At 36.0% G+C, this 15,200-nt stretch overlaps 1 protein-coding gene across 2 annotated transcripts in view; it reads left to right on the top strand.

Moving 5' to 3' along the window:
- Positions 1 to 15,200, top strand: part of RYR2 (ryanodine receptor 2) — a 393,600-nt gene that overhangs the window by 105,927 nt on the left and 272,473 nt on the right. For both annotated transcript variants that reach the window (XM_048299766.1, XM_048299765.1), the window contains one exon: positions 12,531 to 12,635. In XM_048299766.1, coding sequence (XP_048155723.1) covers positions 12,531 to 12,635 — 105 coding nt within the window. The remainder of the gene's footprint in view (positions 1 to 12,530; positions 12,636 to 15,200) is intronic.

Genomic DNA, 15,200 nt, shown 5'->3' with positions numbered 1-15,200 from the left:
TTTAAATAGTATCTTTATGATTTATGCATATCCAATTCAGTTTTTACTTCTTGTAAATATTATATAAATTTTGAGCCTAAATGCAGATTGGTAGTTATATCCATCAGACCTGATTGTGATCCTTGCACTTAGTCCCAGAGACCAACATAAATATTTCTTGAGGTGGAAAGTGAGTAATTTTAAATGAATGTGAAACATTTGGACTATGGAAAACACTGTGTCAGATCTCCATGGCTGTAAAGCAGCAACAGAAATATGGCTTTGTATCAGCTGAAAATTGTGGGTATTGTTACTAGGCATAACAATACAGTTTAGCATATTCATACTGTCACCTGTAACTCAGGTAATTCTTAAAAAGGAAACAAAATGTGTGATACCAAGCAGGTCACCACAGACTAAATAGTGTATTAATAATAGATCCAATCTATGAAACCTTGCTATTTTCATTTTTCATCATATCTCCCATTGAAGCAGATATTTGGAATTTTAAATTCACACAGGAATGGATTATTTCTGATCTTAAAGAAATATTTTTTATCAAATCTAGCTTTGCCAGAGATATACATTGAGTTTTAGCTTAATATGGCATTATTTGGTACCAAATAGGAATTGATAGCTCTTCCCATCTTCAAACTGTACATTCATGGGAAAGTGTTTCTTTTTGGATTATGCTCACTTAGTATTTTTAAAAGTAAGACATGGTTATAGGCCAGTTCTCTGTTTTTGGGCCCTGAATGCTTAATACTGGTTATTTAGAACCTGTGGAGTTTTATTATAAGACTTTAAATGTATTGTGTACTTGGGATTTTCTTGTCAAAATGTATTTTAGAGATGCATAAGACTGTCATAGATAAAGCACCTGGGAAAAAAACCTCCAAAGAAGAGTTCTGAATTCTTAAATATGCTGGTAGAGTGCGTGACATGTAACCTGAACATGCAGTGACAAAAGCTGGAAGATAGGATCAAAGTAATTTTGTAGGTCAGTTTAGTTGATGATAATACTCCAAGTGATGGCATTGAATGAGAGAGTAATACATATGATATCTATGCATGCATCATGTCTGCTATCAACTAAACAATCCAAGACAAATTTCAAAATGCTCATTTTCTTTTTAATATTAGTGATGTTTCACACTGTTAGTGACATTGGTTTCCATTCAAGAAACTTGACCCAAAGTGATATAATTTATGAAATTTAATTAACAAAATGTGAGTTGTAATTTCTCCAGTAAAATGTGTAGTTTGCAACTTTCTTCATTATCTAAATGTGTGTTAAAAACAAACAAACCCTAAAGGTTCAGAAAACCACATATGATGTGGCTGTTTCGGGTGTTTTTTCTCATTTGTTAGAGTAGGTTTTTTTTGGGTTTGTGTTTGCTTTTTTTTTTTTTTGGAATAGATGTAGGAATTCTACTTACAGTCTAAAATAAGTGAAGAAAACCTGAAAAATCCCATTAAATCAGTTTTCCTTTATAACTATATATCCCAGTAACTGTTTATGCCTCTTATTATATAAAGATTAAAATGTAAAAAGAAGCAAATACACTGAAAACTCTTGTCTGAGATATGGCTATGACACAAACACTGTGATTAAATAAAGTCAGATATGTGGTGTACAGTCCTGTAATTGGTTTGGTGAGTTTCTAGAGGCTTCTAAAAACCTGCCAGTTTGCTGTGATTTATTTTCTGAGTCCTAACATTTTTAGTACAGTTCCTAATAAAAAGGAAAGTTGTTATCATTGCTTGATGGGTTTATCTATTTGCATTTTGAACAGTCTGTTCAAAGCAGTGCCCTTATCCAAATGCACAGTTGATGGGTTTTGGTGGTTGGGTTTGTCTTTTTCCCCATTTCGTATAGAAGTCTTGTGACTCTTTAATAATCTTGGGACTGCGTGTTAAGGGCTGCAAACAGATTATTTGCCTTTGCCAAATGCACTAACTGGAATAAAATACAATAATAAAGTCCTTGAAAGATACGTAAGTGATATGTAGAGGAAATCCAAGATATTTTAAGGTAGGAGTTCTTATTTGGGTACATTCATGTTTGATGCAAGTCACAACTGCTGGCTATTCAGTACAAGCACAACCTCAGCAGCTTCAGGCTGGCTGCCTTACCCTGGGAAACTGAACATCACAAGGTTACACAGTTGGCATGTTCTACGAAGTCCCCTAGAACTCAGTGTTTTAAATATTTTCTCTGAAGGGTTTAGAGTGAAATGTACTTCATTAGTACATGCAGAGTAGTTACAAAGCAGTCATCTGAATTTTAATTAGACTGATATGTAGCTGCACATCTGAAAACCTGAAAAAAACATTCATAAATCTGTGTTTCAAGCTAAGAACGCATGAAAGTATAAATGCTTATTTTAAGCCTTTTAGATGAACGTTTGTCTAAAGCAGCAGTTTCAAATTAGCTTCATACCCCTTCTTAGCACTTGAAGTCATGGTATTACTACATTGTGCTCAGTATTTTTAAGAACTGTTGGGCTAAATCTGGCTCAGCAGACTCCTATGAATAATCCTAGCCCAATGGGCTCTCAGAAATTAAGGCAAAAAAAAGTGGCCTATTAATGAGTGAATCTGTGTTTGTTTGAGGTATCTAATATTGGTCATATCTGAAACAAAATGGAAAAAGTATCGAGTATTTTTTTGTATATTTCTTAAGAGTTTTTGAAACTTAGACCTTTTGGGTCTTGATTTTCAAGATTTTAGGCTTTACCTCCTGGTTACTTCCCCATGAAAAAGGAGGAAGATTATTTGTGCTTTTGTAGCAACTGGGGGAATGCTGTAACTTGCTATGATAACAAGAATATTTTCAAGATTAAATTGAGGGTGTTAGTTTATAGTCTGGATTGGAAGAGGGAAGTTGGGCAAGTGGAAGTAGTTTGGAGCTTGAAGATTTATGCTTTGTGACCCTGTGTTTGAAATCCAAATGCAAGTTGTTTTGGTAATTTTCCTAGTGCTGACAGTTGGGTTACCACATACAAATACAAGAATAACTTTTTCTGGTTTCACAAACAAAAGAACAGTCACTTTATTTTGCATTAAAAAACCAGAGGCCAGATGGTAAAAGAAATTATTATGCTCTTAAAGAATATGCATAAATGCACAAGATCACATTTCAGGCTGTTTTTCCTGAGTGTTTAATTATTTTTGAATAATTGCTGGAAGTTTGCTGTTTATTTGAAAACCTGTAGATAAGACAGATGGTCATGAACCACACTGACACCTCTAGTCATTTTTCTTAAGGAACCAACATGTTCTTAATACCTGGAGAATGGGAAAGATACTGTGGTTTCCCACACTATGACTAGTCCTTAAGATGTCCTCCTTATCTGTCATTTTTTTGGCTTCGCCTTTTCCAATATCAAGAATAAGCCTAAAGGAGTTTTAAAGTTCTCTGTGCCCCAGTACAAGGATCTTGTGGAACAGTGATGGTGTGCAGTCGACCTCTGTGCTGCCTTACAACCTGGTAGCTGGGGAGTTGCGTGAGCTGGAACTGGTTTAAGACATTGGCAAATTAAAATTAGAACCATCTAGAAAATGATATGTCCTTGTGCACAATAGGTGTGTGCAAAGGTCTGTAGTTATCTTATTATCTGATATATGAAAGTGAACTTTTGAAAAGGAAGATCTTGACTGTGTTAAAGGAGGAAACTCCGGGTTGGTTGATGATCTAAATGAATGTGATAGTCTCACACAGGGGTGACATCTGTGAACTTGTTATACTCCCTCCTTGTTGTACTCCCCCCTGAACATGTATTCAAGTGTAGCATGGAAAGAGTAGAAGTCCACAGATTGTTTATTTCCTTGAGACTGTCTTTACCATCTCTGAATTTTTAAGCCTCTTGCTTTATTGCCTCTTGCATAATTCACTTCCGAGGCAGGTGGGAAATGCATGTGGGTATTTCTGTCTAGACAGTACTTTGTAGAAGCTTTTTGTTCTGTGTGTTATTGAATGATAAGCAAAGAATTATTTAAAGCAGTAGTTGATTTTATCTTAACAGCTTAGTAGCAATATTTCAGCACCCTAGACCAAGGAAGAACAAAATTTGAATATTTAGAACCAATTACTACAGCAATTATTCTTTTTGATTTTGTAGTTAATAGGGGTGTATAGTAAAACAAGTGTTTATTTTTCACATCATGTAGTGGATGTTCAAATGTAGTGCCATGCCCAGGCAAGCAGGGGCTTTATATACTTAGACATTGATAGATAAGCTAAAGTTTCTGAGTATACATGGTGAGATTTTTTTTCAAACAGATATTTATTCCTGAAAGTGTTATTGCACCTTTTATCAGCAGTGGAATCTTGTCAGTATAAGTCCTTAAATCCCTGGAGTTTCCTGGCAGGCAGTCCTTGCTTTTAGGGCTCTTCAAATTCTTCTCTCCCTGACCCAAATTATCTGCTAGAGTTTCTGTTGGACTACAAGAACTTCATTATTAAAGATAGATTTTTTTTTTTACTGAAAAACTATCAATATACCATTCTAATTTATTTTCTTTACATTACAGAGGTTGATGTATATATATTTTAAGGTAATGCATTTTTTTTAAATATAATTTTAAATTGTCTTGCCCAGCAGAGAACTGATGATGCATCTCCTTTCGCTCATTTAAGGGCAAGTCAAGGGTGACTCAGAGCATAAACTCCCAGTGCCTCATTCAGCAAGATTTGATTTTCCTTGGTACACAGGTTGACCACTGATTTCAGCAACATACAATGGAAAATACAATAGTTGAAAACTTGAAACAAAATCCTTAAAAGTTAAAATTTAATGTCTGTTATGTTTTTAAGTTGATAGTTTATGAGGTAAATAAGCAGATTTTACTTCTCTTAGACATAGTGTTTCATGTTTACTGCAACATAGATGAATTGCTCATAAGAGTTGGTATTCTGGAAGGATTAGTATTTATGTTTATTTGGATGTCATTTTTACATGTTAAAGCTCTACTGTGAAGATTTCAGATAAATTTAACAGTAAGAGAATCTCAGCAAATAATGGCCTATTGATTATTATGCAGAGGCAAGAACTTCCACTGACACAGGTCAGGCCATGTCACTTATTACAGGCACACACCATGTGTGTGTTTGCCCTTTGTTTGATCCTGAAAGGTTACAGGGTTAATTCGAAATATAATTGTTGTAATGTGTAAGGTTTTTATTAAATCTGGTCAGGAATTAGAAAGATTTTCCTTTTGAGTATCTGCTGTGCTTTCCAGAGAGGGACAAAACAGTATTTTATAAAGGTCATCTTTCTGATGCTGCAAGAATCAATGGATAGCTGCTTCCTTCCAGGTTCTAAAGCAACAGTACCCTCCCAACTGATAATATCCTAGATTCTTCCATTATTCTTTGCAGTAAAACACAACATAATCTCTAAGAATAAAAGGGAATGTTAAAGTTTTGAATAATTCACATAGGATTAGCATAATAAGATAGAATTTTTGGGATAAATGTGAAGAGAAACAAACAATGTTTTGTTAATTTGAATGTGTGCCTGGACACTCTTTAGCACTGTTGATCTTGCGAGCTTTTTTTTATTAATCAGCACAGAATTTTCCTAATTATCTTAAAAATTAACACATTTTCACTGAATTAGGGTGATACACTATTAATTAATGTTCATCTAAGCTTCTGGCTACAGCAGCATATGTTGTGATGGGATTTGAGCTGATTGACCAAGTTTATCCATCAATGCTGCAATGTAGTTGTATGGCTCCTTACCCAGTATCACTTTGTTGCTAAGAGCTTTAAATTTTCAAAAAGGAGATAAAAAGGAAACATCTCTCAGTAATGTAGATATGTGGGACTTATGTCCTTAGGTTAGAAAGGAGACTAGAGGGAAGAGATGGAAGATAAGAGGAAAAAGCTTCTTACCCATTTAAAGATGGAATGTATGCAGCCCTTAATCTATACAGAAAGTAAACACCATACCAGCAATTACAGCTTTCAAGTGATTAAGACAGTCTGCTCTGTTAATAATGGCCTGAAGACCTTTGACAGATTTCAGGATCAAAGCTATTTCCAAAGAGCAAAAACTGAAAAATTCTAAAATGGAACTTTTACACTGTTCTCAGATTAAAGGAAAATACTGTAATTGTACTTAAGTAAGAACATCTTACATAGAAATAGGTTTCTTATGGATTTTTAAAGAAGATTGTGAGAAGGAAAAATCCCAAGAAGCAGTTTCCTTCTACACCTTGAGGTTTATACAGATTAAGTTTCAGGCACACACTATTTTCTTTGCCAGTGAGCTCTGTTACACAGTGACCAGCAGATGACATTCGCTATCTGAAAATGAAAGTGGGAAAGGGTTTTTGTCTTCACTGCTGTGCAAACTCATAGAGGATAAAAACTAGTAACTCCTTCTAATCAGAGTAAGACTACTGTGGAAGAGTGTTTGATGTATCAACAGGAAGCATGCTCAGTGTATCAAGGTGTTTTTCACTGCTCGATTTATCAAATCTAATGCTTCACTTATGGGAGAGTTCTGCACTCAGAGGTCTGGACAAGATGGGGAAGCTTTGTATATTTGACCAGAGAGAGCATTTTTAAGAAAATTAAAAGAGTTGGTTGTTTAGGTCAGATTAACAAGGAGATCAGCATGTAGTGGCATAGGCAACCAACACAATTCAAGAGAATCACTGAGGACGTGGAGCTGTCTTGTGTTATAAGATTTGAAAGCAGAATGATTGCAGTGTATTTGTGTCTGACCTCAGTTCCATCACTAGCTGTTTTTCCCTGTGTTTGTCTCCTTTTTTTCTTTCTCTTCCCTTTTTTTTTTTAAATTCTAGACCCTGTTCTGATTTTATTCTCCTGTCAGTTTCTAAGTTTTATCTCCTGAAACAGTTGTCTGTGAAACAAGGACTCTTTAGAGTTTTAAACTGTTAATAAAGAACTTTTTCCTATGTGAAAAATGACATTTTTCAGGAAGTAGAACATGACCGGATTTTCGAAGTTTTTCCTAGAAAATGTGAAAAGTGTACTTGTGACAAAAAGCCGCTCCCTTGTCAAACTGCTCTTCCAAAAACATGAGGGCATTACAGGTTTTACGTACAGTAACATAAGAAGTTTTGAATGTTGGGAACTTCTCTGCTTTTGAGGGAAACAGCTTCTTGGGATGGAAAGTCCTATAAAAGCCTCATACAGGAAGCGATGGTTTCAGACTGAAATAGTCACAAGCAGCTGATAGCAAACTTTCTGTAGGAGGTGTCCAGGCAACCTTCACAGTCTGCTCATGGTAAACACGTGGGAACTTGACACTGTTCCTGGAGGAGTTCTGTGGAGAGGACAGTGTTACTTGACACTCTTCTCTACAGAACAGAAACTGTAAGGTTCATAATTCATTCTCTGTCTTTTCTGCTTTGGGATTTGATGAATATGGTTCATTCTGTTTGGCTGATGGGACTTGCTGTCAGAGCCATATATTTCTGTACTGGGTCCATTGTTTCAATGACAAGCTTGAAAACAAGGAAAGCTATGCCTTCTCTGTAGAGTCCTAGAAATAGATGTTTTTTCTTGGTAATATTGAGTGTGTTTCATCACTGTCACCAGACAGAATCTCATTTAAATAGAAAGGGCTGCCAGAAAGATGGAGATGTATAAATTTAAATTTAAGTTGAAAATAGCTGATGGGTTCAGTTTCTTTCAAGCTCCCACAAATAGGACTACAGATGTTTTGCTTAGATTCTGTACTAAAATGAATTTTCTGAGTCCTCCTACTTGGGTTCTCAAATTAGGCATATAGTAAATGTGCTAGTGTTAAAAAAAATTATGAACACCCACATCTCATTTTTTGACATCAGGCTGCTTAATTAGGTGATTGTTTAGGCACTGCTGTGTGAATATTTAGTATACAGTTAAAAGCTGAATACCTGCAAGTCTGTTTCATTGGGAGTTTGGTTAGAAGAGTAACAAAAATAACCACAAGCTCAGGAAAATAACTAAGAAGAGTGCAAATATCTAGGAAAAGAAGTAAAGCTGAGGTGAAGCTTCTTATTCTTAGAGACAGAATTCTGTTTGCTGATGCAATTTATTATCCTTCAGTCTTGTACTAATATTTATGAGAGGCAGAATTTCAGTTTACATTCACGAGATTATGTGCAACGTACTATACGAGCAGGTTATATTTTACAGTGGCTTGTTAGCACTGTGTGATTGTCAGAGCAGTGACAACAGCACTGCGTTTCACATCTCAGCCTCTTGCTTTCATTGCTGTGTGGTATGCTTGTAAATAGAAATTCTCTAGAAACTGAAGTTGAGCATAATGAATACAGCCAGTACCCATGATTCACTTGTGGGTTGGAATAAAGTTAGGGATATTTTAAAATATATTTCAAAAGCTTTACTCAAAGCACCTTTTTAATAAAAGGTATGATTATCTAATTTGCAAATCTGCCTCCCACAGAGTAAAGCATAGTTTAATATGCAAATATTACTGCAGAAAACTAGTGTACACAATAAATGTAGTTTAAAATGACAGGAGGAATAAGGAATTCACTAATTTTCTAAATAATCCAGTAATTACCTCAGTAATGGGTATGCCTTAAAAATTCCAGATCACCATTACATTTATTTTAACTTGTCTGATTTTGCTGATTGGGCTATTACAAGCCATGATGAAGGAACAATAGAAGCAGGTAATAGTAATTTATTGCTTTTCTCCTACAGGTACTGAATATCCTTTTGAAATGCAATATACAATTTCTGGTTTATTTGTCTAATAACTTATTTTTAAAATCAAACTACTTGCATATTAGGCTGTAGTTATGACTGAGTAGATTTACAAGAAAGAAAAACTGATGAAGGCAAATCTAAACATGAACTGGCAGCCAAATCTGTAATGCTTTTATTAATACTGAGATAAACTGGAGTTACTACTATTTACCTTTTAAGTCACTGAGTATATTTTATATTCAAACACATTAAAGTATGATTGATTTTGCAAATGTGTCCAAAATGAAGTGAAAATAAATTGTTTTGAATACTGCCACTGCTTATCAGAATTTTCCACTGATCATTTGAACTGAAGTGATATAGATTCCCTGGATTGTCCAAGGACATTATATATTCTGTCACAAAACAAACCAAAACCCCCTTTTGGAATATGAATTAATTTTCTATGTCTTCATTAAGAAAGTTACTGCAGCAAAGATAAATGTGATGAAAATTGGTAGAAAAGAAGGTTGAAGATTGCCAGTATGGTTATTTATGTCTGATGACACCTCTGCTTTTGAGTGCCAATCAGTTTTTGGGGTTATAGTTTCTGGTCTGTTACCAAAATAGAAATGTATTATTACCATTAAACTGTTGGAAATTTCCTGGTAGTTTTGGTGTTTGTTAAAAGTGCATTGGTGGGTGGTTAGACATGTGGCAAAATATTTTCTTTAAAATTATTTATTATTTAATAGTGTGTTCATAGCCTAGCAAAGCAGTCATTGAAATACCTGACTACACATTTCACCTGTCCTCAAAAAAGCCTGATATTGAAAACTAATTGCTGCAGGTTTTCCTTGCAGCCACTAGAATATGCAGTTGCTCTCCAGGCTGGGGACTAAAAGCTACTCTGTACTTTGTATGAAGATATCTTTCAATGGGGAATGTTAGGCTGCTATAGAATACCTTTATTTTTCGTATGCCATCCTCTATCTGTGTGTGAGATAAAGAGAGAGACAATAAGGTAGATAATCAGAGGTCTGGCAAAGACTCTCTTTTTCTCTCCTCATTTTTATTTTATGCTTTTAAGAGATGGAAAAGACACTGTGAATGATTTTTGTTATATTTAAATGAGAGTTTTAAAATTACTTGGAATTATTGGCTTTGGAGGTGGCTATTTAAAAGAGGAAACTTCAGTCTGTCTGAGGCCCAAAGCCTCACCCTTTAAATCCATAGCATTAAAAGCATCAGCATTGAAATGGAGTGTACAGGGATGAGCAGAGCTGTAACTGAGCTAAATACATTGGCAGGTCTGCATCTGTCCCATGTTTTTCTGTGCTTTGATTGTTGTACATACTGGGATTGATGCAGCCATGCCTGTTGGATCTTCAGTAGAGCAGAGCTGGGTGATGAACTGCCAGAGAGGAAAGTCTAATTCACATGCTCACTGGAAGCGTCAGTAAAAACATTTCTCCCTGAGGGCCACCAAGTACCCAGGCATTCATGCAACAAAGATGAGGTGGGATAATGCGCTCTCCCTTTGCCTCATGAAAAAAAACTGGCTCTAACATTTTGCTAGACTGTAAGAACACAGTACTTCTTTCACTTAATTAAAGCAAAATGGTCTCCTACCGTTCTCCTTTTTTACTCTCAGGCAGCAAAATTGTGCCTTACTCACCTGCAATGAGAATAGCTGAAATATGTTCATTGGGACTTCATACCTCAGTTTAAATGGGTAGGAAAGGAAATGCTCATGGCTGTCTTGAACAAAAGGGAGAATGAAATGGATGAAGGAGAAGTGTCTGAGTTATGTTGTTTTGATCAATGTTTGAAACCATGCAGGATTTTTGATATTGGAAAGTATATAACCTATAGGGTAGGTTCAATAGTAAAAAAATTGATAGGTCCAAAATCATATGTGTGAGACATTCTGCCAGCAAAAATGCTACTTTAAATAACAGTAATAACAGTGGGAATATTGTTAAGAAGACTTCGCTTATAGATGCAGAAAAGTAGCCTTGGCTCATTTCTGAGCACAGTGTATGGAGCATTTTTTCTCTTTTTTTCATACTCTTGTTTGTCAGTCTTTGCTGGGCTGAATGGAGGCTGAGCTGCACTGTTAGGCTGTGAGGCTTTCTAGACTGGAAACCGGTCCTTATGTTAACTGAGTAGAAGCAACACCTTGCAGCCTGAGATCTTTGTGCGCTCTCTTTTCCTGCTTTGTAAAATAAGGGCTTGTGATAGTACTTACATTACAAGGATGTTTTGAAGACAATCGAATTGTTTGTCTGTTGGCCTAGTCCTAGCATGCAAAGGACTGTTGTGGTGTCCGACCGGCTACAAAAGAAAAATGGTAACAAGAACACTGACAAATGAGTCCTGATTCTGAAAGAGTTGGCTGAAAAATATTCCATGCCTAAGTATCATTGCATAAGGCAGAAAAGCCCATGCAAAAGAAGATGCTATTAAAACCTTTTTCATCTGGCTAAAAATTTAAAATACAATTTTCCATTAATTTCATTGAAATGTAAGTATTGGAAGATAATGAAAGATCTGGTATGTATTAAACAGACATGACTTGCTGTATTTAGGAGGCATGAACAGCAGTACAATAAGTTAGTAAGAGTGTGAGGTATTCTGAGTAAACTAATTTTGGGGGGGAAAAAAAAAGATTTTGCAACCACCTTTTACAATTTGGGCATGGAAGTGGCGTCTTCACTTTTTACCTAGTTTGAATAAGTGTGCAGTTTTACAGCTTTACCAGCAAAAGCATTCATGGTGTAAAAAACTGAATTCCAACAGTCAGTAAAACTATTCCTAAACTAAATAAGCAACTAACATGAAAAGAAAATAGAGAAGAAATATGAAAGAGTTTCTGGAGGCAAGTAAAGGTGTGTAGGAGTTACATATTCTATTAACAGAAGTAAAGATCCCCACATAAAATCTAATTTTACTTGCTATTTTGTAACTTAGACATTGCTATTACAAACCTCTTTCAATTTTATATGAATTTTTATGATAGTCTGGAAAATTAACTTTTCAATAGTTCAATGATATATTTTTCAATCATGACAAGTTAAATATTAATTTTTATAGGACTCTAGTTTTATCCCAGTTAGAGCAGACTGTGGTAAGGTACAGTGACCTGCAGGGCTGTGAAGCTGTTGGCTTCGCCGTGATACTGAGTGTCCAGTATTTCTGCTATGAAAATTCATCTTGACCTTCATGGTAAGGATGAGGTCTGGGTAACTACCAGTAGCCTAAAGGCTGAATTTGTTTTTCTTCCCAATCTGACCATAGTGTCTGAGACACACGTTCCATGTACTAATTAATGTCCAAGCAGACTTATCATTGCTTTACTTGGGAGCCTTTCTACTCCCAATTATATTCTCAAATTTTCTTTGTACGACTTATATTGCTGCACCTATTCCTTTCAAGGAGCACTTCCAATAAGAGTCTGCCGCCATTTTCCCTGTAATCACTACTAGATTTTTAAAGAGAATTGCAAGACCCCTCTCTCCTCCTCTCCACAGGCCCACAGGGGGAGTGCACTAGTCCTGACATTCATGGCAATCCTCTGCTGAACTTGATGGAATTCATTAGTTTCTTCTTTCACTGCGAGTATCTTTCTTTTTGAGAGGGGAGCTGATACCCCAGGTATCAGCTTGTGCATGCTGAGCAGAGGGCAAGAGATACTACCCTTTGCTGGCTAAGACTTAACTGTTGAAGCCCAGTATGTGGCTAGCTTTCTTAGCCTCAGAGATGGAGTAGATCTTTCAGATTCATGGATGGTAAGGCAAAATAGAGGCACTGGAAAGTCCTACTTGGCAAATGTGTTACTGATGTGATCTCATGGTTCTCTTTTACCTAGAATGTTCCACCTGATTTGTCCATCTGCACCTTTGTGCTGGAGCAGTCTCTGTCAGTACGGGCCCTCCAGGAAATGCTGGCTAACACAGAAGAAAAGGCAGAAGGGGTAAGTGATTAAATATTCACCTTTTTTCATCTTGCAAAATAGTACTCTTTTCCTATGGTATCACAGGTTTCATGACTGTCACGTGCTTATAGCATGATTAATTCCGTATGTTGAATTTTCCTCCTTTGCTACAGGAATGGTCTATTTTTTGGAAGTTACAAACACGCAGTTTCCACTGAAGCTTGCCAGGGTTGCAAATTCACAAATATTTCGATGTCCTATGAGTCAGTCAGTATAGAGTTATTAAGGGTGTTTTAATTTGAGAATCTCATAATGTGTCATATAAAGCTTGATCACTTCTTCAGAGCAAATAAGCTTTCTGAGCATTCCTGACTGTATCAGGTGAGACTGTCAAAAGGTCTTAAAATGACTTGGATGTATGCTGGTTGTCTCTGGAAATAATGAAACTGTTGCGTGTGCCCTGAGCTAAAATACCCTGTAACAGACCTTTAAGCTGAAGATAGAATATTATTGAGCCTTGGTAGACATGAAATAGCAGTCTGGAAGATGAAGGATATAGGAATTACTTAAATCCTATAAGAATTATTATTATTCCTAATAGGAACTAATTAATTGTTTGACTAAAAAATAGTTGTTTACAAATAAAGCATAGTAGTGTAATAAATGTTCTCTGCAGAGCAATTAATTTGATTGGTTATGCTGTAATTAAATGCTTCGTATAAACCTTATACTGTTAATTTGAATGCTATGGTCTAGCTCAAATCCTATAAATTTTTGAGGAAGAGTGACTGTAGGCATAGGAGTTATAAAGGCAAAAGAGGAGTAGGCATTAGCCATAAGTCTGTCACTCAAGAAAGCTGGCAGGAGATAAGCATACCTCTGATATTTATGGGAATGCCTCAAGAAGCCAAACTTTAAACTAATATAGAGTAGTCAGTCCCATGAAATGCCAGGCACTTAGACTGAAAATGGTCTTTGGAAAGTGAAGTCTGGGAGCACTCCCATGGATGATCCAGAATGTGTTCTGCCAGTGAGAATTTGCTCCAAGAGAATGAAAAGCACACATGAGAGAAGAGGTGGTACCAGAGTAAGCAGATAAGTACTTCTAAACCCCTCTTCCCTTACTTTGTAAATACTGAAACCAAGAGCAAGCAAATTCACACGGAAAAAAACAAAATCAAAAGAACGGGCACATACAGGCAATAATGTCAAAAATCACAGTCCAAACCCCAGGCTGTACAGTGATGACTGTGTATGGCCACATGTGTGAAGCAGAGCAACAGTTTTCTTTCTGTTTATTCCCAACAGATGTGAGCAGGTGCATGAACTAAAATGTAGGGGAATGTGTGATAAAGTAATGCTAGAGGCCAGAATACAGTGAATGGAAAATATTCAGTTTTTGAATCTGAAGTATTGAAACTGCTCTTTAAAACATAACCTCACCTGGCAGATTTTCTGTTGCACTGTCTTTAGCAGAGTGTTGGGGCCATGTGCTAAGAGAATATTTGCTTTTAATACAGAGATCACACCCAGAGAACACAGGAGAATGAATGAACTTTTCTGCAGAAAAATTAGAAAATGTGAGCTTGGGTATTCTGCTGGGAAGAGAACGAGCTCTGTAGGGGTCTCAGGTGGAATATTTTCACTAGTTCTGGACTATTTTCTGCACTAGATGTGAGTAGAAAAAGACTTTTGTAGGACACACTGACCAATGAGACACACCATGTTTGGTGGTAATCTGATATTTTCTGGAAAAACAAATGTTTTCTGTGCATAACCATGAAGGTCAGAGTCTGGACACTTACACCCATGCCTAAATAACACTGATGGCACCTGCACTGATCTACGGTGCTCTGTACTCAAAGATGTTCCCAGATGTGCACAAGAAAGATAAAGCAAAGTTCTGAGTGTGGTTATTATGTGGCTGTTGGCTGTTTACAGAGTAGTTTATTGTGCTCTCAGCACCTATTAAATGCCAACACTAGCAGAAGATACAGAACTACAGCTATACCAACACAGAGAGATGGTGTTCAGTAAATCATAAATATGTTTCTACTGCAAGTTTTGATGACCTCTGTAGAAATGCATTAGCAATCTGCTTGTGTCTCTTGCATATTAATATGTTGATATTAGAAGAGAACAGTCTTGAAAATAATGGTTTGTAGATGAACATAAGGTCATGTTGTCAATGTCAATATTTTTCTTTTTAGTAAGTCTCTGAAAGTCAAGAGTGATGATGATACTAAAATGACTGAATATGTACTTCCTGATAAATTAATAGAACTGACATTAGATATCTGCATGTAGTTTCTATGAAAAATATACAAATTTTTCCTTTGCATTTGTATTTGTATGCCATAGGGCAGGTACTTATATAGACAGCTTCATATTTGTTTGAAGTAACTGTTAAAAGAAGTTTTAAGATAAGAGGTAATTTGTCTTACCTGAAGCACTATTACCTTCCTGGAGAATCATCAATTCTGTTTATTAAAATGGCAGTGTTTCATTTCATTTAGGAGAAGAAAGTATAGCAATTTTTTGAAAAATTGTTGCTGTAAACTGCATTCAGCATGACCTCAGTTTTCTAGTGGAAAGAATCCTGCA

The sequence above is a fragment of the Corvus hawaiiensis genome, chromosome 3, assembly GCF_020740725.1.
Source record: "Corvus hawaiiensis isolate bCorHaw1 chromosome 3, bCorHaw1.pri.cur, whole genome shotgun sequence".
Lineage (NCBI taxonomy): Eukaryota > Metazoa > Chordata > Aves > Passeriformes > Corvidae > Corvus > Corvus hawaiiensis.
Note: the sequence above shows the minus strand (reverse complement) of the source record. Positions and strands in the feature narration are given on the sequence as shown.